At 34.8% G+C, this 26,439-nt stretch overlaps 1 protein-coding gene and 1 long non-coding RNA gene across 3 annotated transcripts; one reads left to right on the top strand and one right to left on the bottom strand.

Moving 5' to 3' along the window:
- Window positions 1-19,215: 19,215 nt before the first annotated feature.
- Window positions 19,216-20,219, top strand: LOC133696213 (uncharacterized). Its single transcript, XR_009842639.1, has 2 exons — window positions 19,216-19,653; window positions 19,756-20,219. It is a non-coding gene; the product is annotated as an uncharacterized LOC133696213 (long non-coding RNA).
- Window positions 20,220-22,202: 1,983 nt separating this feature from the next.
- Window positions 22,203-26,058, bottom strand: LOC133696212 (BTB/POZ domain-containing protein At1g67900). 2 transcript variants are annotated; one of them, XM_062118326.1, is made up of 5 exons: window positions 25,785-26,058; window positions 24,990-25,247; window positions 24,824-24,893; window positions 23,456-24,718; window positions 22,203-22,858 (listed from the first exon to the last, which is right to left on the bottom strand). In XM_062118326.1, exons 2-5 carry the CDS (start codon window positions 25,046-25,048, stop codon window positions 22,364-22,366), a joined length of 1,887 nt encoding a protein of 628 aa, XP_061974310.1. In that variant the 5' UTR covers window positions 25,049-25,247; window positions 25,785-26,058; the 3' UTR covers window positions 22,203-22,363. The 2 variants fall into 2 exon arrangements, with proteins under 2 accessions (XP_061974310.1, XP_061974309.1); XM_062118325.1 differs by lacking the exon at window positions 25,785-26,058 and having other exon boundaries at window positions 24,990-25,753.
- Between the last annotated feature and the right edge of the window lie 381 nt (window positions 26,059-26,439).

Raw genomic sequence — 26,439 nt, 5'->3', positions numbered from 1 at the left:
AGAGATAAGCTAGAAGAGTTCCAATTTTGAGAGAGAAATTTGAGGGGAAGGATAGTGAGCTGCTTTGAGTTTTGTTATATATGAATAGTGGTGTGAGAGTTTAGAGGAGCATCAGATCTGATGAGAAGGGAAGCAAACAACTTTATCCAGGTAAGTTGTCTTACTAGAAAATGATCAAATTTGTTTCTTCAAGGAATTTCGATTCACAGGAATGATGGGAATACAACTTTGCATCTAGCTACTGCTGGGAAACTTAGTTCTCTGTTTTGATAATGTCTACCACATGTTTGTTAAAAATCCAAAACAAGCTAGACTAGTCGTTTTGGACGCTCATGTAATTTTCAGAGATGATTTCCACAAATAGAGAAGTAAAGGTGTTACCTGCAAAGATGCTCCCATCCAAAAAGCCTTCGATCACCCCTGCAAACCAGACTCCTGCAACTCTACAGACTCTGAATAATCTAGCCTCTCAAATACCGGTCAAAACAACTTTCAAGTTCATAGATCCTTACCCTCCCCCTCCTAAACACCCACAACAACCTTCCATCCCCCCTGTTACACTAAGCCTCCCGACACACCTGTGCACCAAACTAGAAACGTCCAGAATAACAATCCTCCTTCTAACACAACCATCCCAGCCTTTACCCCTTCTAAGTTCTTTTTTGAACGTTTCCCATCATGGTTAGATTATCATGACCTCAAAAAGAGGCTTTCAAAGATTAATCCTGTTACCAATCTTTTTGTCTCCAGGAAGAAAACATCACGAGGGAGACAGTTTGGCTTTGTTTCCTTCCTCTCCACGTTAACAGAATAAAAAATTTGTGACAACTTGAACCTTATCTGGTTCGATTCATACAAAATTTGTGCAAACCTAGTCAGATTTCAAAAACCTCTAGAGGGGAAAAAACCAGACCTTGTTATAAAACCACAACTAAAAGCCATGCCTAAACTCACCTTCAGGGACTCCCGGACATTTGTTAAAGCTCTCTCTATCACAAAGCACCCAAAGAAGACGATGTTCTATAAGTTTATCCCTGATGACAAAGAATGGCTTCTGAGAAGTTTAGTGGGATCCATAAACGCAAACGTGGACTATGCTCACCTTGAGCATATGGTTCTAAAAAATATTAGGCAGATAGTGGGCTTTCGTTTTCTAGGAGCAAGCCAAGCAGTCATTACCTTTACAAATCGAGAATCTATGGAGAAAGAGCTGGTTAATGGATCCTCTGTTTTGAAAACATCATTCTCTTATCTGAAACCAAGGAAAAAGGGAGCTAAAGCTACATATAGATTTGTGTGGGTGTCTATACTAGGATTACCTTTGATAGGATGGAACCGCAGATGTATTGAATCCATTTTTGAGAAAGCAGGGAAGATGGTTGGTTACAACATCACCAGCGTGAGCCAAGGATCTCTCACGAGAGTAAAAGTGTTGTTGAGCACAACTTCATTTGAAACTCTAAATGAGCATGTCTTACTGGTTTTAGATGGCGATGAATTTGATATCTCAATCATGGAAATGAAACTGGATTTTTGTCCCCTACTGTCTACAATCAAACATTCAATAGATGTTACTGCAACATTAGATGAAGAGTCATGCAGCGACTTTGCAACTTCAGATGAGGTTACGACAGCGGGCTCAAAGACTACTGACCCTGGGGGTGACCGTTGTGCAACGAACACTACTATAACAGAGCAACAAAAGACAGATGTGGATAGCGATTTCTCTCTCATCTTTTGTCATGGGCACACTAGGCCAACAAATAACTGGGATCATACTGACACAATTTTAAAAAACACCTGCCTTTTCCCTGAAACAGATGAAACACATAACCTCTAGACGATAGATCATCAACTACACATTGATACATATTAGCAACCCCCTACAATGTCACACAATAACAGATTAAAGGAAAACATGCACGAGGTAGCCGACAGTGACAGCAGCACAGATGTCCCAGTACAATCAGTTACAGGAGTGGGCCTTATAAAAAAAGGCATCACAGGCCAGGTGAAAGGAATAAGGTTATCTAACACTTTTTCAGCCTAGGTTTTAAGGTCCTCCTCCAAAACAGCATGAACCTTGAATTTAGACCAGAACCAATTGCAGAACTCCTACTCGGATTTCATACGTGATCTGGCAGAACCTCAAGAAGTAGTGGATATGGAACTAAAGGAAAGAAAAAGGAAGAAGCTTAGACAAATCAGAAGAATTGGCCCTATATATACATGCATAAAAAGGAAGAAAGTGAAGAAAAACAAACATGCTTTGGCTAACAGAGGCTTAGCAAATGTTGCTCCTGACTCTTACAGAAACACATATCTAAAAGACAATAGCTCATCCCCTACTATTAAGTCATATTCTGATAAACATGTAGATATTACCTCATATCATGCCTCCATGGATACAGAGACTAGTGATGCACAGACTAGTCTACCAAGCCCTTTGAGCTCTCAGTGTAGCCAACAAGCCTCCTCAGAAGCGATCAAAGAAAACAACAGGAATGCTAGAAGCAAAATAAGCAAACTGAAATTGTTGCAAGCTAGTGGTAGTGTAGCCAACACTACCGAGAAAGGTGTCTCTTCTGATTCCCTCAATTCAGGAATTCAGCAAGGAAATGTTCGGTTTGAAGCAGCCTACAAGGATAATCAGGCTGATGGTTTTGATAGAGTCAAGGAGACTCGGGAAATGTTACATGATGCAGCGGCTCTGGGATTGGGAATCTGCCAAGATCTTATAGGGTATGAAGAGGGAGTTCGGGGGAACATTGACAGAGAAGTAGACGAGTGGACATCAGCCAATCAATTGTAAGTTCCTCACCTTACTGTTTGATCAGCCTTGGTCTTGCTATATCTATGAATATCTTTGCTTGGAATAGTTGTGGGTTGGGTATGTTGAATAAACGATATTCCATCTGGAATAGGTTGCTCAACAGTAATGTTAGCATCTGCTTTCTATTAGAAACAAAAAAAGATAACTGCTGCGATTCCTTCATCATAAATATATGGAATGTTGTAACTGTTAAATGGGCTTTTCTAGAGTCTGTTGGCAAATCAGGAGGGATCATAGTGATGTGAGATAGCTCTATCTTTGAGGTTGATTCCATAGAATTTCGGGGCCAATGGATCAGCCTAAGCGGCAAACATGTTAATTCTTCCTTTAACTGCATGGTAGTTGGTGTATATGCTGCATCTTTTGTGCAAGACCGTGCTAAGCTGTGGGAAGACATCACCACTCTGAAGTTTGCCTTTGAATTACCAATGGTTGTGATAGGTGATTTCAATGAAACTCTTCATGCTCATGAGAGAAGTAGCGGCTATATTAATTATTCAGGGTCAGCTGCTCTCCGTAAATTCCTATCCGATTGTGCTCTGATTGAATTCAAACTACAGGGCAGCCACTTCACTTGGTTTAGGGGGGTTCCATGAGCTGTATCGATAGGGCCTTTGCATCTCTAGAGCTCCACCTTCAATTTCCATTCTTATCAATCTGCCGCTACCCTAGGGGGATGTCTAATCACTGTCAATTGCTTCTTCAGACACCAAAGGTTGATTGGGGATGGAAGCCTTTCCGCTTCCTTAACTGTTGGTTGTCACACCCTTCATTCTTAGCTGATTTTCAGATCCTCTGGTCTGATAGCTGCAAGGAATTTCCAGGGGACTATAGATTAGTAAAGAAACTAGGCACTTTGGGGAAAAAACTGAGACAATGGAACAAATCCACTTTCGGTAATCAAAATACAAAACTTGAAGACATTCAGAACTCTATCACAACCATCGAAGATATAAGCGAGGTGCGCCTCTTGTCTGAGACTGAAAAAACAAAGCTTAAGAATCTGAACTTTGAGCTTTGGGAGGTTAGCAGGAAGGTTGAGGATATTTGGAGACAGAAAACCCGTCAAAATTGGTGTAAAATAGGGGATAAAAACACCTGTTTCTTCCACCTTTCAGCAAGTTTGAGGAATGACTGCAACCACATTATCAAGATTGAACTGAATGATACATTTTTAGTCTCTCCAAATGACATCAAATAGGGTGCTGCCAACTTCTTCTCAACTCTGTTTGCCAAGCCATAATGCAAAAGAATTGAAATGGGAGGCTCTGGTTTCTCTAAAATCTTAAAAGCAAAATCAATTTGGTTAGAAAGATTATCTTTATTAGAGGAAGTAAAGCAAGCTGTATGGGATTGTGACGGTTCAAAAGCCCACGGTCCTGACGGGTTCACCTTCTCCTTTTACAAAAAGACATGGAATCTTATCAGCTCCGACATCTTTGTGATGGTCAAAGAGTTTTTCAAAACAGGTAAATTACCAAAGGGGATTGGCTCATCCTTTGTAACATTGATTCCGAAGACTAAGGGGTCGTGCAGATTCTCCCAATTTCGGTCGATTAGTTTGATTAATGGGTTATATAAAATAGTGGCAAAACTATTGTCCACTAGGCTCAGAAGCGTCTTGCCAGATGTGATAAGTGTAAACCAGTCTGCTTTCATTGCTGGGCGTCAGATTCTAGATGGGTTCATGATAGCAAACGAGTTTGTCCATGCTATTCGCAGCAAGAAAGACCATGGGTTTTTGCTAAAGTTAAATTTTCATAAAGCCTTCGACTCGATTTTGTGGGAGCACATCAATTCTATTATGGGCTATATGGGTTTTGGCTCTCATTGGAGGAAACTCATTTCTGAATGTTTGTCCACATCTAAATTGGCCATCCTCATAAATGGCTCTCCTAGCAGAGAATTCAGTGTGGAGAGGGGTCTCAGGCAAGGGGACCCCCTCTCTCCTTTCCTATTTGACATAGCAGTTCAGGGGTTAACGGTTTTATTCAACAGGGCATCTGATTCGGGTTACTTCAAAGGCTTGCAGCTTTTCCAAGGCATCACATAACCCATTTGCAATATGTAGATGACACTTTGATTTTCCTGCCAAATGATTATTCCTCTCTTCTGCATGCCAAGAGGATCCTTCGCTGGTTTGAGATCATTTACGGACTGAAAGTTAATTTCTATAAGAGCTCACTTATAGGAATTAATTTGGACAACGAATACACTTCAAGCCTGGCTAACGCAATTTTCTGTTGTAGTGACACTTTCCCAGTCACATACCTTGGGCTACCTCTTGGTGCTAACCCAACTAGGCTCTTCACTTGGAAACCGGTATTGTCAACAATCAGAGCAAAGTTAAACAAATGGAAAGGGAAGTTTCTGAGCATGGCTGGGAGAATATGTCTTATTAAATCTGTCTTAAACTCTCTACCTCTATACTACATGTCTGTTTTTACTATGCCAAAGGGCATTACAAAGGCTATATCCTCCATCAATCGTTGTTTTCTCTGGAAGGGTACCTCAAATTCACATGGTATTTGTAAGGTTGCTTGGCATAAGGCAATTAACAGTAAGCCCCTTGGAGGTCTTGGGTTGGGTTCTATTCAAAAAAAAAATCTGGCTCTGATGTTTAAATGGCTTTGGAACCTTGATAAAAGAGTGGTAGGAGGTTGGCAAGATCTTATCATACGAAAGCACCAGCCATACTTCGTAAATGGCCTTCCTGTGTTTGCAGGCTCTTTATCTCCAACTTGACGTGGCATGGTATCTACAATTTCCTTAAATCATAGCATATCCGCTCCCCTCCAATCCAATATCGGGTTCAAGGTGGGCGATGGGAGAAACATCAGGTTCTGGTCTGATTCCTGGCTAGGCCACGCAGCCCCCCTCCAGTTCATGTTTCCTAGGCTTTACAACCTCTCCCTACAGCAATCTTTAAGCATTGCAGAAGTTCATAACCCAAGTGATAACTCAATCAATCTTTCTTGGAAAAAACCCCTTCGATCCCGCGAGCTCTACATGCGGGAAAGCTTGATAGCAGAAGTGGAACGTGGTCTAGTCTTCTCTGATGGTGAAGACAACAAGATTTGGAAATCCCACAACTCCAACGTTTACACAGTCTCCTCAGGGTGCCATCTTCTTGATGGTTTAATTGTTTCAACAAACCTTCACTCCCCTGCTATGCTTTGGAAAGGGTTTGCGCCTCTGAAAATAGATGTGTTCATATGGCTTCTCCTAAATGGCAGTGTTTGCACAAAAGATTTCTTAGCTAAGAGAAGAATCATCAATTATGAGGAAGCTTTTTGCCCTTTCTGCTGCAAGGAGATTAGGACTATACATCATCTCTTCCATCTTTGTCCTACATCTTGGTTTCTCTAGGGTAGACTCTTTAGTTGGTTTGGGTGTGTAGGCTGTTTGCCAAAAGACCCAAATCATAACCTTCAGGAATGGTCCGGCCTGTTAAAAGGAAATTTTCAACGTCAAGCAATTGCCCTTCTTTGTAAAGGATTATACTGGTCAATTTGGATAGCGCGCAACAATATGATCTTCGACTCCAAAACTCCAGACTGGGATGTGATTTTTGACCTCACCTTTCATCGGTTGGCCTTTTGGTTAAAGTTCTCTATTAAAAATTTCAGTTACACAGGCTCTGATCTTTATAGAAATCCTGAATGTATCATGAACTGGACTAACTAGTCGGGGTTGTAAATTTCTCGCTCTCTTTATGTTTTAATTCCCCCCTGTAATCTTCCTTTTGTAGTCCTCATCTTCTTAATGGGGTCGCCTTATTTATAATATACTCGATTACTATAAAAAAAAAGGTAGTAAAAAAAAAGGTTAGATGATAAGAGTTTTCAGTGTGTGTTTCTAGGAGTGAGTGAAAAGTCTAAAGCATATAGACTTTATCGTCCAGCGTCCGAGAAGATAGTTGTAAGCAGAGATGTAGTTTTTGAAGAAAATATATGCTGGAATTGAGGGAGGAGTAATAAAGATGCAAGACTTGATGTCCTCGAGTGGGGAAGATTGTAATGAAGAAGGAAGTGAAAATGATCAAAGTGAAAAAGAATCTAAAGAGGAGGTGACAGTAGAAGAAAAAGGATGAAAGTTTAGCTTACCTTCAAATGAGTCACCTGAAGACAATTCTCAAAAATTTGAAGAAAGCTCACTAGAAGGGAGGAACAAAAGAGTACCATTTTGGATAGAAGATTATATGAATGAGGGGAGTTCTCAAAAGAAGTTAAGCATAATTTGGTTATGTTTACCTCAACTGCAGATCCGACTACATTTTCAAAAACTGTTTAGAGTTTCAAATGGAGAGCTACAATGGACTTGGAGATAGAAGCGATCAAAAGGAATAGGACTTCGGAGCTGATAGGATTGCACGAAAGAATTAAAAAGAATGAAAATGGTGAGGTTGATAAGTGCAAGGCTGGTTGGTGGCAAAAGGGTATGCACGATAGTGACATAGATTATACTAAAGTGTTTGTGCCCTTTGGCTAGGTGGGATAAGATTTGAATGGTAATATTTTTAGCGGTTCAAAACTGTTGGAGTGTGTTTCAACTCGATGTCAAAAGTGCTTTCTTGCATGAAGAGTTAAATGAAGCAGTGTTTGTCGAGCAACCACAAGGTTATGAGAATAAAGGTGAAGGGCATGAGGTGTATAAATTAAAAAAAAGGGTATTATATGACTTTAAACAAACCCCTCGTGCATGCTACAATTAGATTGAAGCATACTTTGTCAAAAACAATTTTGAGAGGTGCAACTGTGAACATACCTTGTTTATAAAAACAGGAGATAACGGTAAAATTTTGATTGTTTGCTTATATGTTGATGATCTAATTTTTACTGGTAATGATAAGAGTATGTTTGTTAAGTTTGAGAATTCTATAAAACTTGAATTTGATATGACTAATTTAGAAAAGATGAAATATTTTCTCGATGTGGAGGTTTTACAAAATTCCGAAGGCATTTATATTAGACAAAGAGTATACAAATTTTTTTTTGGAGAGGTTTAGGATGAAGAAGAGTAATAGTGTGAAAAATCTCATTGTTCCTGGTGTTAAACTAATGAAGGATGAAGAATGAGCCAAAGTGAATGCTACCATGTACAAATAATTGGTCGGAAGTCTTATGTGTCTAGCTGTAACAAGGACGAACTTGATGTATGTGGTGTGTCTTATTAACAGATTAATGACAAGTCCAACTGAGTTGCATTTACAAGTTGCGAAAAGGGTGTTAAGATACTTGAAAGGTATTGTTGATTTGGAAGTTCTTTACCAAAAGAAAGGCAACCAAGAGTTGATGGCATATACAAACAATGATTATGCATAAGATGTAGATGACAAGAAAAGTACTTCTGATTATGTGTTCTTACTTAGTAAAGAAGTTATGTCATGGTCCTCTATAAAGCAACTTATGTTTACTCTATCTACTACTGAAGCAGAGTTTATGGCAGCTATTTTTTGTGTTTGTCAAAGGGAGCGGATGATGAGAGTATTGGAGAAGCTTGGTCACTCTTAAGACAAGAGTACCATTGTGTTATGTGACAACGGTTCTACCATTAAGCTATCCAAGAACCCAGCTATGCACGGATACAACAAGCATATTGACATAAGGTTCATTTCTTGCATGATTTGACCAAAGATGGAGTTGTTGGGCTGAAGCATTGTGGCACACATGAACAAGTTTTTGTTATTATAACAAAACTATAAGCTGGACGTGTTCTTGAAGTTGCATGAGTACTAGGTGTATGTGTGGTACTAAGAGTAAACTGAAAGCATTACTGCAATTAATTTAGGGAAGGAATTGTTGGGGTTGTTAGAGTTATAGTTGAAGTTGTCAAACTTCATTCAGTTAATAATTCCTATTATATGGGACACGTAGGTAGAGTCTAACTATTTCCGTATTTATTTACCGTGTAAAACATGAGTTGTTTATTTCAACTTCATCTCCTCATCAGGCTTATAGAAACCAAAATCTTGCTTTATGCTTTTATAAATAGTATATAACAAAGAAGTTTACAACAACAAACTCTCTCATCTCTCTTATTATATATATAAAAAAATCCACTTGAAGCATGATGAAATCACCGTAAGGTTTTTGAGTTGTCATGAAATTATATAGATATTTAAAATTTTAGAAGATATCATAAAATCTCCCTCCAAGTTTAAGAAAATATTATAAAATTACCCTTTTATTTTCAGAATTTCCTTAGTTAATATAAAAAAAATAGTTAGATTAAGAACTTTAGAAAAATTAGGGAAAATGTAAAAAAAAAATGGGTAGGGTTTTTGTTTTTATAGATGAACAATAATAAACTCACTATTTAATTTAGGTCAATTTTGATTTTATTTTAGTATTATTTCTTTTATATGCTGATTATTTATAATTTAATCATGTATAGTTAAATTATAATTAAGGACAATTCTAATACAAAATAGGGTTTCTATCAAAAAATTTGATGGTCTTTGTATACAAGGAGATCATTTGTAATTTACCAAATGATTTTGGATCATTTATTACTTTAAAAAATATAGTTGTTGATTTTGATAGAGAAATGATACTTGTCAAAAACATATAGTAAAAAATAATATTTTAATTAATTTCTATAATTAGATTCTAAGACACTAGGATTATTTTTATATTAATTCTAAGACACTAGAATTATTCGCTAAAATATGTGATCGAGTACATATAGTCATCAAATCAAACGTGCATTTGGTTATGAATTGGAGTGAGCTTATACATAGTATGATAAGAAAACATGAATAAGAAGCAGCGGTTTAAAACCTTTTGATTATTTAAGCCCATATTGCACGAGTAATGTGCATGTCAAGGGAGTGAAAGAAAACATTCAAATCTAATTCTTTTTTAATTGATATTTTCAGATGTCTAACTTAAACATTAATTAAGATTATTTTATTTATTTATTTTAAATGATCTTATAAAGATATTATCTACATGGACTTGATGCTTTCAAAATAAATTCCCTCATAGACCTTTTTAATTTAATGGAATTAATTAATCTTCATGGTTTCAAATATTACGTGATTAATCCAATGTTTTAAGATTTGTCTAAAACTTACTCCTTTTGTCAACTATATTTTTTTTATATATATATATTTTTTAATACAAGAAAGAAAATGGAGAAATGGGTAACATGGAAACAAGTGATTAGAAATAAATTATTTTGGAAAAAATTAAAAATCATTTATTTGAAAAAATCTTATATATTTTTTTTATATTTTAATATTGATGGAAGAAAGGATTAGTTTTGAATTACACAAATTGGTTTTAAGAATTTTCCTAACTGTAAAAAAAAAACTAAAATATGAGAAATTATATGATCATCCCGGCTTGGCAAGCTTGCCTTGCAAGAGCATTTTCAAGTATTAATTGCCATGAATTGAAAATAAACAGATCGAAATGTATGGAAAATAAAGATAATTTCTTCTATTTCTAAGTAGAAGTTTTGCATTTTGAATCCCATCTGGATGTGCATATGCCATTCGTTCTTATCAGCCATGTTGATGCACTCTGAGGATGATCATATTTCTTTAACATCTTAAAAACAGAACCAGTGGCTTCCCTCTTGTATCCAGTTCTTCAGGTTGGTGATTAAACTAGTAGTTCCTGTCACGTCAAGAAATTTGACCCTAATAATGCACGAGAGAGAGAGAGAGAGAGAGGATGACGGTGAGGGGATATTAATTTGAAGGACAGAGACGCCAATCCAGGAAGAGAAGGGCACCAAGATTTTAACGACAAGAAGAGATCATGTCAGAGAAAATAGAATCAATGAGCGATCAGCTTTTTTACGCAGAAGATTAAAATACTTTATGCACAGAGACTGTATGCCCTGCCTGGGAATGTAAAAAGTAGAAAAAAATAATATTAGTATAAAGGTTTAGGCATGTAGGGAACGACATGCCTTTCTTTTCCTGTCCACCAATCTCAGTTTCGAAAATTTCCCCACTTGCTAAAGTACTGTTAATTACTGTTGAACACAATTTAGGGCCTTCACCGGCGAGCAAAGAAAGGGCACCGGGCAATCTTTTTGTAGCTAAGTGTTCAGACAGATGGCTGGAGGGCAAAATGAGGAAAGAGTCCTTCATGAGCGAGCAATATAAGAAAAGAAAACAAAGAAGGCCTAAGATATCTGTAACGGTGGTCTTATAAAGGGAAGATCCCATAACTAGGTAAGAGAGGCCTCCTTCCTCTGAGTATTTTAGAAGTGTTTTTTAAAATATCTTTTATTTAAAAATATATTAAAATAATATTTTTTATTTTTTAAAAAAATATTTTTAACATTAACATACAAAACGATATAAAAACATTTTAAAAAATAATTATAAGTAAAAAATAAATTTTAAATTTTAAAAAACATGATTTCAATAGTGTTCTTAATCCACATTCTTCAAATCCACAGTAGGTACTAGGTACCGGTAAGTTGATCACGTGTTGCCGCAAATAATGTTTTTTGCAATATTAATAAACTTAGCTATATTTTCTAGCATAATAGGATAGCCTGTTGATTTGATCTCTAGATCAGGTCAAGTTTTAAAATATATCGAATTAAAGTTGATTTAATATAACCTAGTTGATCTAATAGGTGTGCCTATAACTTGATGCACTTGGCGAAAACCTAATTTATCTTTTGTTTTTTAAAGTTTTTAAAAATAACATCGATTTAACATAAAAAAAATATTGAGACAATAACAATTTAGATTGACGTATATTAAACTGAGTTAATCTGCTCAACCTATGACTTAGGGCATAGCCCTAGACTGGGTTCAACAACTTTATTTTTTAGAATTTATTTTTTATTTAATGAAATAATTATAAAAATAGATATTTATAATAAAAACAACAAATAAAATTATCGATGAAAAATGTATTTCTTCAATTTAGACCTTTTTTTTTATTAATTGTAAGTATTGTTTTTATAATAAAAAACTATCATGAATTTAAAAACAACTTCTCAATATTTTGTAAGTGACTAAAAAGAAAAAAAAGTGATAAGATCATGTAAAAATTCCATCAAAAAATTGCAAGAAAAAATATTTTATTTTCATTCAATATTCATGAAAAATGAGATAATCGAGGAGGTTTTTTTAGGGATAACATGAGTATTAAAAAAAATGAAGGGGTATTTTTAATACAAAAACAAGAGTGTAAAGAACTCTACAATCATAATCCATTTTTTTCTTGTTAAAGACAAGATCTTTTAGCCGGAGCACATTATCACTATATATTTTTAAGCTCAAATATTATATATATATATATATATATATATATATATATATATATATATATGAAGCTCAATTTCATTGAGCAGTGGCCTAAGGCGCAGGATACATAAGAGCTAGTTGTCAAAACGTGATTTTACATTTGTCACGTGACAGGCATCACGAGGAGGACGTATTACCTTAATAAATGGAATTGGTAGGGGCCTGGGCTAGGATTAAGCACTACTTGGACAGCTGCCCAAAAGATTAGCTGCCCGAAAGTATTTATTGATAACAACTCTTTAAGCTTATAATTACGTTACTTCCTGGACTCACTCATGCTACTAGCTAGTATAATAATAGTAATAGTAATAGTAATATTCGTAGTAATAATATTAATTATTATTATTAACATAGACTTAAGAAGCTCAGCAATTTACTGTTGCAGTTGCTGCATGCCTGACTTGTGGTTGTTTGGGAGTATGGTTAATGTTATTTTTTAAAGTGTTTTTATATTTAAAAACCTATTAAAATAATTAATTTTTTAATTTATTTTAACATCAGCACACCAAAACAATCTAGTAATACAAAAAATTATTTCTTTTTAAAAAATAAAGTTTCATTAAAAGTTGGTGCAACTGCGGCCTAAACAGATACTTATTGGTAATGTAAATTTACACAATGTCAAATTGTTTTTTTATTGATGTAACTTTTTTAATATTATTCTTTAATGTTGATTTTATTCGAGATTGGTCTTTATGTAAGGTTTTTGCCCATTCAAAAAAACATTTGATCGTTAAGTTGTTGCTTGATTTTGCAAAAAAAATATTTTGATTTTTTGTTTTCCAAACCATTATAACTAAAGGGAATACCATCAAAGATTAGAAAAAACACTTTGCCCTTTTTCATTCATAAAGGAAATGAGAAGAAATATCATATGCAGGGAAGATGAAAAAAGAGAGAAAAAAAAGAAAAAGAAAGGGAAGAAAAAATGGTCGTTGTGGCCACAACAAAACTCCATCTAAAACATACACCACCTTAGAAATTGCAACGACGAGATGATTTCAAAGGCGTCACTAAAGACCATCTTTTGAGGCCAGAGGAGGTAACATACACCGCCTAAGCACAACGACACCTCTCACATGTTAGCGCGTGTACTACACGCGTCAACCCGTATTTATCCTTTATGTTTAATTTATTCTCTAATTTTATAACAACTCTTCAATTAAGTCTTAAAATTTATCCCACAAGATCCAAGCTCTTTTTTTTTTGGTTTTTTAATTTAATCTCTCATTCTCTAATAACTCTTCACTTTAATGCATAATATCATTTAACCCAAGCGTAAATAAGGCCTAAACAATGAGAGAAGAAGGGAAAGAAAAAGAAAGAGACGACTCGCCAATCGAATTAGTGCATTGTGGTCATCTTTATGACCTGAGGTGTGTATTTCAAAGTTAATTCATGTTGATTACGGTCGATTCAATATGTTATTGCCACAATATTAAAAAACAATATCATTCTTAATTTTCTTTAAGGCCAATTTGCATTTTCACCGGTCATTCCTATTGCCTTTATACCCCAAAAACTGATTAGGTCAAGTTGTAGCAACTTTCAGACAATTTAATTTGATGGTTAACTTAGGTAAGGAATTAGGACAAGAGTTTCAATGTTAACCCATCTAACAATATTTAAAGAAAGTGTCAAAGAGTTCCACACGACATGCTTTTTTTTTTATCAATAAAACAACATTGTTGGGTTTTTTAAAAAAAAAAGTTTGTTGAGCATCACTTTATGATTTTTTTAGTCAATTTAGGTTTCAACTTATTCAATTTTGTTTAATGTGAATTTCCACCTATTGTTTTAAAAATTGCTTGCAATAATGTTACTTACACCTCAAATTCATACCGATAGTGGAGCACGAGCAACATAACCAGTACCATATATTCATAAAAGATTTTTTCCCCTCTTTTCAGGCTCATATAGTGAGATATTTAAGGATTGTTTGGTATTGTGATAGCTTTTGTTTTTTGTCCAACTATAGAGAAAATATTATTTGGTTAGCCAAATAGCTTCTGCGTTTTGCATTGGATCTCACACATAATTGCGTTTCAAACCTTAGTTTTGTAGAAGCTAAAATAACTTGCTTTTCATTTACGAAGAACTATTTTTCATGCAAAAACCTATCTCATGACAATTTTAATCAAACATATATTTTTAAATTTTTTTTCTTAAACCTATTTTTTTAAACAGCAAAAGATATCATATGCCTAACACACACTTACTGACATGTTAATAAGAAGACTAGTATGGTGTTAGTAAAAAATTGGTGCCCAATATTTGATTCCAATGGTTTGACCAAATTCATAAAATATTGGAATTAGCTGCATTAGGAATAATTTATGGAAACATATGTATATGATATGCTTGCTAAAATGAGAAAAAACTATCATTAAATATGTACTAACTCTATGAATATCATCATTTAAAACATATAAAATAAAACTAAAAAGCCAATAAATAATACTTTGAAGCATTTTTTTTAATAATAATCGAGATATTTATTGTTAATACCAAAATACTATTAAGACTATGGCATACTGGAATTCAAAGAAGAAACAAAAAAAGAAGTCACATAGGAAATGACAAGTAATAAAAAGCTATAAACCAAAAATCATCACCTATTATACCATTCTAAAATTTCATCAGGACCAGTAAACAAATCATTCCTAGAATAAGAGAAATTATTCCAAGCCTTTAACCAAAGTGCAAAACGGTGAAGGATGAGTTGAAACGTTACCAAATGTTGCAAAAATTTTCATATGATAACATTGTAAAAGCTCTTTGTTGGAGCTCTCCTTTAACTATGACACCTCATTGCCAAATTATTTTTTCTATTTTATTTGGCACACACCAAACGATACCAAACCGGCTCAGAAAACATTGCCATAACATCTATGTGGTATAAATGAAGGAAAAATTGACTAACATGCTCTATTTCTTCTTCGTAAAATGGTCAGATTTCCAAACAACAAGTTATTAAACATCAGCTTGTTAAAAAGGCCTTTGAACACATTATATTTTGGAGGAGCATCCATTCAAACATTTCTACCTTTGGTGGGGCAAAACTTTCACACAATAATGGTGTGAATGAGAAAGTGTCTAGAAATATAAACATGTTTATTAAAGTGTTGCAAGACTTGATAGTACAAACCCTTTTGTGTCATCTTCCTATATTTTCTTATCGACTTTGTTGGACCATAATGTAACCCTTATTAACAATTGAATAAGTCTCTATAATTGTTCATCTTCTGATGTTCATAGCCATCACTTTCAGTTAAGCTTCCATTGTTATTGATCCATATCATAATCCTTTATGGCAACTAAGCAGAAGGATGGTGTAGTTGACAAGGAATATGGACGTGAAAAAAGATACCTTAACAACCCACTTGTTAGACATTTTTCTGTCAAAAAATAAATGTAACTCATGTTGCCAACATGAAACTAGCATTTATTATTCAAAAACTTAATTGTTTTGGAATCTAAGTTGATAATTGAGTATATAGATTACCATGTTTCTAAAAAAAAACCTTAAAATTAGAAGGCCATTGACATTAGTAGCCTGATACCTTTCATTAATAAGTTCTTATCAACCTTCAAGATTGTGATATCTTAGTCTTCAAAGTCATTTAAATAGCATTACCTTATTCTTTCCTTATAAAGAGTCAACACCTAGACACCCTCTATTTTTTCTCTAACAACCACCTGTCAAGTCACCTTATATGTTCTTCTGTCACTAGAAGCCTTAGACCATAAAAGCGTTCTTTGGATTGAAGTAATAACTTGAGCAACTATATTTGGCATTAGAAAGACTGACATATTATACAAAGAAAATGAGGACAACATAGTTTTAATTAGACAAACTCTATCTGTCATGCTCAATAATATTTCTTTCTATAATTCTAATCTTGTACAGATGTTGTTTATCACAGGTTTCTAAGTGGAGAGTTGTTTTAGGTTGGCCCCCAAAGGAATTCCTAAGTATTAGACATGTAGTGTATTCATTTGTAATATATTGTATTTGCCATTCCTTCCGTAAAACTCATCATTTAGGTTGATGCCAACCAGAGAATTTTTATGAAAGTTAACCTTCAGACCTAAAGCCAATTCAAACCACCTCAAATCCTCTTAACATGAGTTAACAAAGTGAAGATATTAGTAACAAACACTAAGGTATCATCTGCATATTACAAATGACTTAGATATATTCCATTTCCACAAATAATTTCTCTAAACAATCTAGAAGCTAAAGCTCTCTTAAACAAAATTCATAAACCTTCCATAACCATGTCAAAAATAAAAGGCAATAATTACACCATCAACTCAGATTTTTTAAATAAACGAGCATTGACTTAGCTTTTCACTATTTAGCGTTAGTATATTGTGCATAACTTGTTCAATTGAGGCAAACTCAATTGTCTCTATTACTTTATAGATGTAATCAAATATGGGACATAACCATCATTGTAGGGGAAAAAGGAAAAGAAAGGAAGAGGTTGATGTTAAAAGGCCATCCATAATGTTTCAAAGGAGCAAACATAAATAGTTATGACTAATAAAAGGGTTTTTTTTGTTGTTGTGGGATCATTAAAATTAAGTTTGATAAAATTTTAAATTTATAGAGATTTTTGTTGGAAAATTTATTAAATATAGTTGATAGGTATATTTGTTGCAAATTAAAAATGGGATCCTCTCACTTTTTAGGTTTAAAAATTGTTGGAATTTAATTTCTAATATAAGTTCTTTAACATGAAACATTAAAATGTCTTTATTTTAGGTGAATGAAATTGATCTCAAAGAACCATTTGTTGACATGTTTTAGTAAACCCCAAAACCCTCTAAAAAAATCTCTATCTATCATAGGCAAAGTGAATTGTGAATTTAAACCCATACGTTCGCGCGCTGGCCCGACCTGACTTGAGCTTTGGCTTCGACCTGGGTATGAGTTTAATGTAAAATAATATTTTAGGCTATAAAAAATTAATTTTTCTTGCCAACTAAAATTTAAACTAGGGCTTGATCCATGAAGAATCATTTCTTTTAGTCCATAAATGATAACAGTCTCTTATATGAGCGTTTATTGTATATCAAAATAGTTTTTTCACCTAAAAAAATATAGATTTATGGTCACAATGTTGAGATTTAATTCTTGGTTTATGGTGGTTAATCTAAGATTGATCATAATGAGAATTAATTCTGATGATTACCAAAATTAATTCTTCAACTTTTTAGCTCCTAAACTCCACTATAAAAAAAGGTTTGTGAGGAGGAAGAGTTCGAAAGAAGTTTTTCTAGAGTTTTACACACTTTTCCTTACCTTATTTTTATTATTTTGTTCTCTTTTCTTGCTTTGATTTTTTTTTTCAAATCTAGATCTTAGGTTCACTTTATTGAGAAATAATTGAGTTTGTTTTACTTTAGTTTAAAGACCTTATTTATAAATGCATCTAAACCAAAGTGTTCAAATCTTGGAAGACATATAGCAAACATCTTATTTGCATAAGTGATGAGAAATAAATGTTCAAATGACAAAAGGTCCATTATTGACAATAACAAAAGTTTCATTACTTGCAATAAGAAACTACCTTTGTTTGTTTTAATTTAAGCATAATTATTTTTAGTATGTATACTAGGGCTTTAATTTTATATTAATTATAAGTTTGAATATATGATTAATATACATGCTATTATTTTTTTTATTATATTTATGTTGAAAGCATGTTTGACTTGAATCTTATTTTTGCTTGTTTATATATTTCAAATAATTTTCTAAAAGTAGTACACTAAAATCCACTCTTAAAATTTTTATGGTTTATTAGAATTATATGAAAAAAATTAAATTTTTAAAGTTTTTACGAGTTGATTTGTGTTGGAACCACATGAATTTTTGGGTGATTGGCCGTTGCCTATTTCTCTTATCCCTCTGTGTTTTTTTAAATACAATGAAAATCCAGGCCAGCCCAATTATCGCATATGCTGTTTTATGGACATCTGAGATGTGTTTGAGACCCGTAGTCCGGCCTGAAGGCTATTTACACTGATCGGAGAAAATGGTCCCTTCCTTCCATGTCCTTCGTAACTGGGCTTGCGGATTATATGGCTTTAGTTCAATGGGAGAGTTGATTATTAAAACTTAAGTCTTACGTTGTTTAACAAAGTTAATGAGGCAATCCTCGTAGTTTCAAGACCTATTCTCTTACCCCTAATATTCTTAAATATGTTAGTATTTTAGTCCTTTTCTCAACTCCATTTTCTTTTCTAATCTATTTTATTTTTTATTTCTTGAAAAAATAAAAGAAGAAGAAGAAGAAGAAGCAATTGATATAAGAAGAATACATTAGGAAAAAAAACTTTATAACCAAAAATTTAGTAAACTAAGGATGGCCAATATTGGTCAAATAAGAATTAGTTTGTTTTATTACTTATTTAAATCTTATTAATAAAATATTTTTATAATTGAATAAAAAATTAATTAGTTTTTATAAACTCAATGGACTGGCTTAGAATTAACTCTTGGCCATAAACAAACTAGCTTCATATCTGAGTTGTACAAGGAAGCTAGTAGGAAAGATTTTCATTTTCTCTTCATCAAAGTCCTAAAATATGGAAGGTTAGTCGTCGGCCTAACTCTCAATAATATTGCTTTTGTTTTGATATAAATAGTGGTTCATTCAAGACAAAAATAGGGTTTTTGAAGAGAACATAATCATATGTTACAAAATCGAGAAAAAAGATAAAGTAATTATACACATTACCTTTTAATTTGATGGTTTAGATTTAAAAAAAATAAAAAATAAACATTAGAGAATAATATAAATTATTTTTTAGAATTTCATCTAACAGTTTAAGTTATTAGATCAAGATGGTTTTTTGATATGATATTAAAATCATGATGGCCAAACAATCACGAGTTTAAATTTTACCATATCTATTTATTTGATAAAAAATAAACATAAAAAATATAAGTTCGAGCAAATTTCAAGTTTAAAAAACTTTTATTTAAAAAATTGAGTGGATACATATGCTCACCTAATAATTTAAATTTTTAGAGTGAATTCTACTCACACAACTAACATAAATCCATGCATGAACACTCAACAGTGGAACAAGAGTCATGAACGGGTTCTGGTAAAAGAGATAAGCTAGTTGACATCCACGAGAATGTCTGCCAGTTGCACTGATAATGGGGACCCTCAAAGAGATTTTTCAGTGGCATGAATCATGACTCAAAGTAAACACAGAGAGGAAGAAGATAAAAAGGAGATTAGCTAATGGCGGGATACTGTGGTCATCCTATTGATGACATGTTCTTTTCTAGAGTGGTTGATGCATTAAGAAAAGTTACCCTACCTAAATGCAGGTGGGGCATTGATGGAGATGATTAGCATACCCGTGAAATGAAAAAAGGAGAGATATATCATGTCCTTCTACAGGTTTTAAAAACACAGTCCATAACCCATCACCTTTCGTATCTTTATCCATTTCAATCTCTTAGCTTCTTCCATTTTTCAGTTTTCAATCCTCAATCTTCATTCAGTTGTAGGTAAATAATCAGAGAATCCTTGGAGGTTCAAGCATTCAACATTTCTTTTATATACCGAGTCTTGTTACCTTCTTGTGTTTGATTATATGATATTGACTTAAGCCTGCAGGACCCAAAGGATGGAGAGTGGACAAATGGTCAACAAGGGCATGAAGGTAGAGAATCCATCAGAGACTGAAAGCATGTCCAGTGGTGGCACAAAGTTTACTTTAGGGTTTCAAAGACAGACAAGCGCTTCAAAGATTAATTGCTTATGCTCTCCAACCTCCCATGCTGGTTCTTTCCGGTGCAGGTTACACCGTTCCCCGAGCCTTCAACGAACCAAAAGCATTGACTCTGCATCTCTGAGAGACTCAGAAACTAATATCAACACGACAGCTGATGATACTAGTAATGCACACAATTGAGTCCCAGTAATTCACATGAACGTATTGAATGTACTGTAAGTGTGCTAGCTGTTGCTACCTGCGGTTGTTTGCTAGCATGTATAATGGTCTTGGAGTTGTACATCTGCTATTTTCTTTGTTTTCCTCTTGTATAAGTAAAATGGTTACCTATTTCTATCTCTTCCGCTTCTCTCCTTCAGATCAGGAACAGAAAAAGGTTTTGCCAGCAGTTGATTAATGTCTTTTTACTAGAGGTGAGCCTAGAAGCTGATTTGGTAAATGAACTTATTAGGATTGCAAGGAACGAGACTTACTACCAACAGAAGTTTTTATTACTGTCGGTCTCCAGGCTATACATCAACGTTTTCTAGAGATTCTAATCAGATTGAAGAACCACTGTTGTTAACCAACATTAGCAGTGTGGCCAACACGAATCAATCAATCCCATGTTTTATTTGAACACTAGCTAGCCCTCAATTCATTCTTGTTGTATAATTTGAATTTTAATCTGTGATTTACTAACGATTGAAGTGTTTTGCTCAAGCTTAAACGATTAATGTGCGTGTCTAGATCTGATCAGTGTATTAATAAGTTAAAGCTTTCACCAAGGGACTCTATACATAGATTATAGAGATCTACCTTTTTCCTCTAAATTTTAATTCTGTCAGCAAATGGTGTGCTAGGGAGAAAAGAAAAGAAAAGGTAGATGAAATGATCCAAACACCTGGTATCATCAGCAGAGAATTTAAAAAATAAACAAGACCTGGAAAGTCAAAAAAACATTGGAGGCTTCATTTGAGGCTCGAGCTCAGTACCCTCTAAGTGCAGCATGGTGCTGGCCACACAGTGACTCAAGAAATCTCCACCTTTTAATATCAAACATGAAGACATCTGACTACCAAGAAAGACCCCACGCACTTACATGATCACTAATAATTGCACAGCCTGTAAAATATTTGAAAGAGTACTACTACTGAAACCTGATTCTGTGAGCAGCGGTGAGAATGTAGACATGTAAGGAAGCCCAAGTACAGGTAGTTTAAATGGAAAAACGAGCATAAGTTATGGAGTCTTAACCTCAAATTAATATAGAAGTTTTAAGTCAAGAAGTACAAGCATTACATTTTCGACTTTGGTCCTCCCACCTAAAGTTTATTTGGCATATGAAATCTAGCAGGTATGCGGCTGTTAGTTTATTTGATCATGAATGGTTAGGAATGGATGATAATGGCGATCCCTAAGGTCTTCGTTACACTCATAATTAGAGATTGGAATGGCCAGACAGAATCAATGATTTCTCCATTTACCTGTTTCAATTTCAAATGTTACCTTGAGCAATTAACAAGCAACATGCTCTGTTGTGGAAATTAAAATACCAGACAAAAAAATCGAGTTCAAAAATAAAGTATGATGTAAAAGGCGTTCGCTGTTGCTTGAAAACAGAAAGGTTATTGAGAAAAGCTATAATGACAATAATGGAAGCAATCATGATGACAACAATGATGGCCATACCATTGCTGATCTCTCACTGACCTGCCTTGAAAAGTTCTGCCTAACCCTTTTACCAGGTAGAGAGGTGTGTTTAATTTCCAGCATGCAGTCGCTGTCCACTATCATGGTCGACAGCAGTAGAATAATTCCTTTGATTACAAACTGAATTATAGTTAACCAACCTCTAAACCTCCAAAGAAAGAAGGAAATCTATCACCCCTTTTGACACTAGTAATCCAATCTAAGTGATTTTGCTTGTATCAGGCTTCTTGTGTCTTGTAATTGGTCACTCGCTTCTTCTTGACATTTTCTGTCCATCATGGGCAGGACTTGAAGCTTGACAAGTCATCCTTGTATGGTGACAGGCAAACTCTTTATATTATATTTAATCCTAATTTCAATTCTGTTTAATCCAACGAAATCCCAAGTGATACATAATGGCTAAAAACAAAAGAATAAGATATAATGACAGACAAGAATAAGGAAAACTAGTTGCAATTAATTAACAGGTGAGAATCCAGTGGGATGAAAGGAGACAAAGGTAGATGTTGCAGATTTATGGACGCAAATCAAGAAAATTGGTCCCAGAATTGATGTTCTACAAGTAATTAAGAGTCCTCTTTCTTCCAGTTCCCATAATGAGATCAGCCAGGAGATTAATTTTCTCTCATGTCCTCAAAATTTTCTTTCTTATTATATTAGATTACATCACCATTAGAATTTTTTTTTCTTTCTGAGCTACAAAGTACAAGGCATTTCAGAAGAGCAAAACAAGAAAGATAGTGTATAAGTTGCACTTTAAATTACCATCTGCTTCTGGAAGTAAACAAAATTCAATTTTTTTCACTGGAATTTCTATTCATGGACAGCAACTTACTGAACATCCTTTTCGGTCTCGTTGGAAGAGCACAGAAAGCCTTAAACTTGGAACTCCTCCCTAGTCCATCTGATTGCAGATCACTTACATCTAATTCATCTTCAGCCATTTTCATCCTTAGTGTTGAAACCTTAGATTTTGGTGATTTGAAGCCTGAGACACTCCATTGGTCATCTGCTTGAATGCTAGTAGTTGTGCTTAATGCAGCTGTTGGCCTTGATGGATCAATATTATGTGCAGCAAGTAGTGCTTTGATGTTGCTAGGCAGCTCAGTGACTTTGCCACCACCCATGGCTGCTCTAGCTTGCTCAAAGAAGAGAACTTGTACCACCACCCTCAGTGGGAGTAACTCATTCTGCGCAGCATGCATGCAGGCTTCGACCGATAGTTTCTTGCAGTCTAGGGCTCTGCACAACCGTTTTCTTTCACTCTTGTTTAGGTCTGGATGTGCCTGGATGTTCGACCATGAAAATTGTGACCATGTACCCATCTTAAAATTTGCTAGTATGCATAAGGTAGGAGGTCTAATTCATCTTTCTTTTTTTCCTTCCAATTATCAAAAGAAAAAAGAAAAACGAATCCCTTCACCAGTCTTGGACATTAAAGAAGACTATTGATTTTTACCCAGAGATTAACTGTCTAAACGTTAAGAAGAGATGCTATATGGTATAAAGTACAGGAAACATGACATGAAGGCAACAAAAGGCAACCACAAATTTACTGTAATCGACTGCTGGCAACAGAGTGGTTCATGCTGAATTTGTTTTTTTTTTTTTAGTGATAAATTCCATGCTAAATTAGTCTGGTCAGCCTAATCCTAACTGCCAATAACTTGTGAGCTTGACATATCCTGAGGTCAAGAGAGTTGGTTATCTACCAGACAACGGGGACCTACATCCTAGAATTTGATAGTGAAATAAGCCTAGAAATTAAAGTGATAGTGAAATATGTCCTAACATTCAACTGCCATGAAGAATATTAATGATCAAGCCTTGATTTGGGTTATGGTTAATTTTGCAGACTAAAAAGCTATCAATCTGTTATTTACCTTGAGATAAATGTCAATGGCTCTGTAGAGATCATCATGATCAAGCCTTGAGAAATCTGGAATGGCCTCAGCAAGTGTAATGAATTTCGAAAGCGGTAAATTCACGTCTCGGGCAATCTCTTGAAGATAACCATCCACAAGCTTAGCCACCTTCAACTTTGAGCTATGTGATGCTGAAGAAGACCTCCTCCTCTCTTGAAACTCCAAGTCAATATTCTCTGCTGACCGAGACCTCCTCCTTTCAAACCCCAGTTTGGATCTTGGAGGGCTGGTGGGAGGACTCTGCCCGTGTAACATGAACTGCTCCAATATGGTGATGACCAAGTCTACATCATACACTGTATCATTTGCAAGTGAGATGGAGGGTATTAACAGATCCCTTACTGTTGCTTCCTCTAATTGAAGTGCCGCTCTTCTGGTCAATTCCATCTTTGAAGATGAGGAGCCATTGAGAATATTGGCTGCTTTCAAAAGTTTGAGAAGGAAACCGCAAGTTACAGCACCTTTCTCTGCTGGGAGTAAGCTTACTATTGTTTCTAGAAACAGCCTATGCTTTGAAGTTGTCTCGTTGGTCGAGTCTGAATCCGAGTCAGATCCTACTTGCTTATTAAAATTTCGTTCTCTTGATATGTTAGGTAGCCATCGAGCTGCGTAGATTTTCAAGGCCTCCCCAATGAGGTTAGATGGTATCTTTCCACCGGATTTAACTGCCATCATGGTTCTCCAATATAGGTCTATGCCTAATTCTGCCATATCTTCAGCCCACCAACCTTTGCTTGCTGGTTTAAGCCTCTGGCTCTCTGCTCCATTACAAGACACATCATCCCTTTCCCTTCTAGAGTAACTATGCGACAAACTCACCTTTGAGGGATGAGTTAAGACTTTAGAGGCAATAGCTTCAATGCATCTGCTTGTAATTCCAAGGTCTTCTGACCACAAAGGAAATGCTTTGGTGCTCTGTAGAGTGACAATAGCATCTTTCCACCCATGAAGTAGGCAAGAAGTGAAGAAAACTTCAAGCTTGTATATTAGGTTCCCCTTCTCAACATCCTCTGTCATCTGCAGGTAATCGGCCGCACATCTCGCTGCAACAATGTTGTAGGCACTAATAGTGATTGTAATACCATAACAGAACTTTGCGCAGAGTTCAAATGCCTCAACCCCACCGGGAAAATCAGGGAGCTGGACTATTTGGTGTTGTGAGGATTCAGGGGATTCAGAGCATAGTCTCTGTAGGCGCAAACACTTGGAAAGAAGAGGAAACTGCACAAATCAGCATAAGGATTACTGAGATTATAATCCAATTGAAGTGGAGGAATAGATGCCATGAGCAATATCTTTTGTTCTAGAAAACTTATGGAGCTTTACCTTGTGAAGCAAATATCTACTTCCAGTCACTTGAACTATAAGGTCACTAGAAACTTCAGAGGAGACAGACCTGCATTGCGAAATTAAATTACTCACAACTTTCCTTCAAAATATATGTAATCTGACATTATCTGCATCCTGTTGAATGGCTCATAGTTATTTTTACCTGACAGCCTCAGCAGTGTAGAAGGTGTCCGGTCGGGATCCGAGTTTCATAAACTTCATGACTAATCCTTTTGATTTTCTTCTTGATTATATGTTCATCAATTTGCTTTATAGGTATAGTTGAATCAGATAGACCGAACTCCTTCACCAACATAAGCTTCCCATTCAATGCAGGCGAAGCTCCAAAAGGTTTCCTTCTTCAACAGCAAGCAAAAGATGTTCTCAGAAGAAGGCAGAACTCAATAATACAACCTGCTTCCTGTATATAGTTTCACTACTACTTAGCAAACCGACAAGTTCTCAACCCAGACAATCAAGAGCTTTAATTTTCATAAATTCAAGAAAAAAGAGAGAAAGGAAACAGATATAATTTTCTTGGAGGAGAATGGATATGCTAGAACAAAAGAATACCAAGAGCTTTTATTGTGGGTGTAACACCAATATCTGTGTGTGTGTGTGTGTGTATATATAAATAGAACTACCACTTGCATAAATTTTCCATAAAGAAGCAAACCCAGAAGATCAAACACTCCAAAGTCTAAGTCCTTCCAGTCAAATTCTGTACCCCATATGATTTTGACATGCAACCAAAGAATCAAAGTGCTGCAATCCCATCAAGATCAGATATACCTCAAACATAGTAAAAAGAAAAAAAGAAATAAGAAAAAAAAGCACCGAACCCCAGATTGTAGAATAAGTTTACAAATTAAGAATGCACATCAGTGTTACTTTGCTTTAAGTAGAAGGAGCATGCTACGTATAAATAAAGAATGGTTGAAAGATACAAGATTGCAACCTGAAATCTAATGTTCTTCTTGATATGCTCAAACAAGTATAAGCTGCCAATCATATACAGCAAGACAGACAGAAAGGACCTGAAATATTAAAATCTGTGAAGTAAAATACTAATGTTTTTTTGTAGCTAGAACAGGAAGGCGGAGAGTTTTAATTTAAGGCTTATTTTCCATGGCCATGCCAGCGTGCAATGAGAAAAGGCGACGCCCACGTGCTTATCCTGCGCCCACTTGTGCCCCTCTCTCATCATTCCCCCAAAATTCTATTTTTTCTTGCAGGGCCTCCTCTTCGATTATTTTAGTCGAACACTATTTTATACGCAACATCGTTCGTACGCCTCTCAAATTCCATTATTAATACCCCAAAAGGAAAGCTATTGTTAAATAAAATAAAAATAAGAAGAACTGTTTAAATGGATTGTGTTAAAGCATAAGGAAAAAAAAGTTAAAAAAATACTAAGCGTATGTTTGTTTTGCAAAAATATTTAATTTAAAATATTTTTCAATATTTAATTTAAAAAAAAACTTATTGTTAAACATTATACATCTAATATTTTTCAATAGTGATGATGATAAAATAATAATCAAAATAATAGTAAGTAGCGTCGTGGTAGTAAAAGAGATGACGGTGAAATAATAATGGTAAAAAAAAAAGAA

Source organism: Populus nigra, chromosome 6 (assembly GCF_951802175.1).
Source record: "Populus nigra chromosome 6, ddPopNigr1.1, whole genome shotgun sequence".
NCBI classification, from domain to species: Eukaryota; Viridiplantae; Streptophyta; class Magnoliopsida; order Malpighiales; family Salicaceae; genus Populus; species Populus nigra.
Note: the sequence above shows the minus strand (reverse complement) of the source record. Positions and strands in the feature narration are given on the sequence as shown.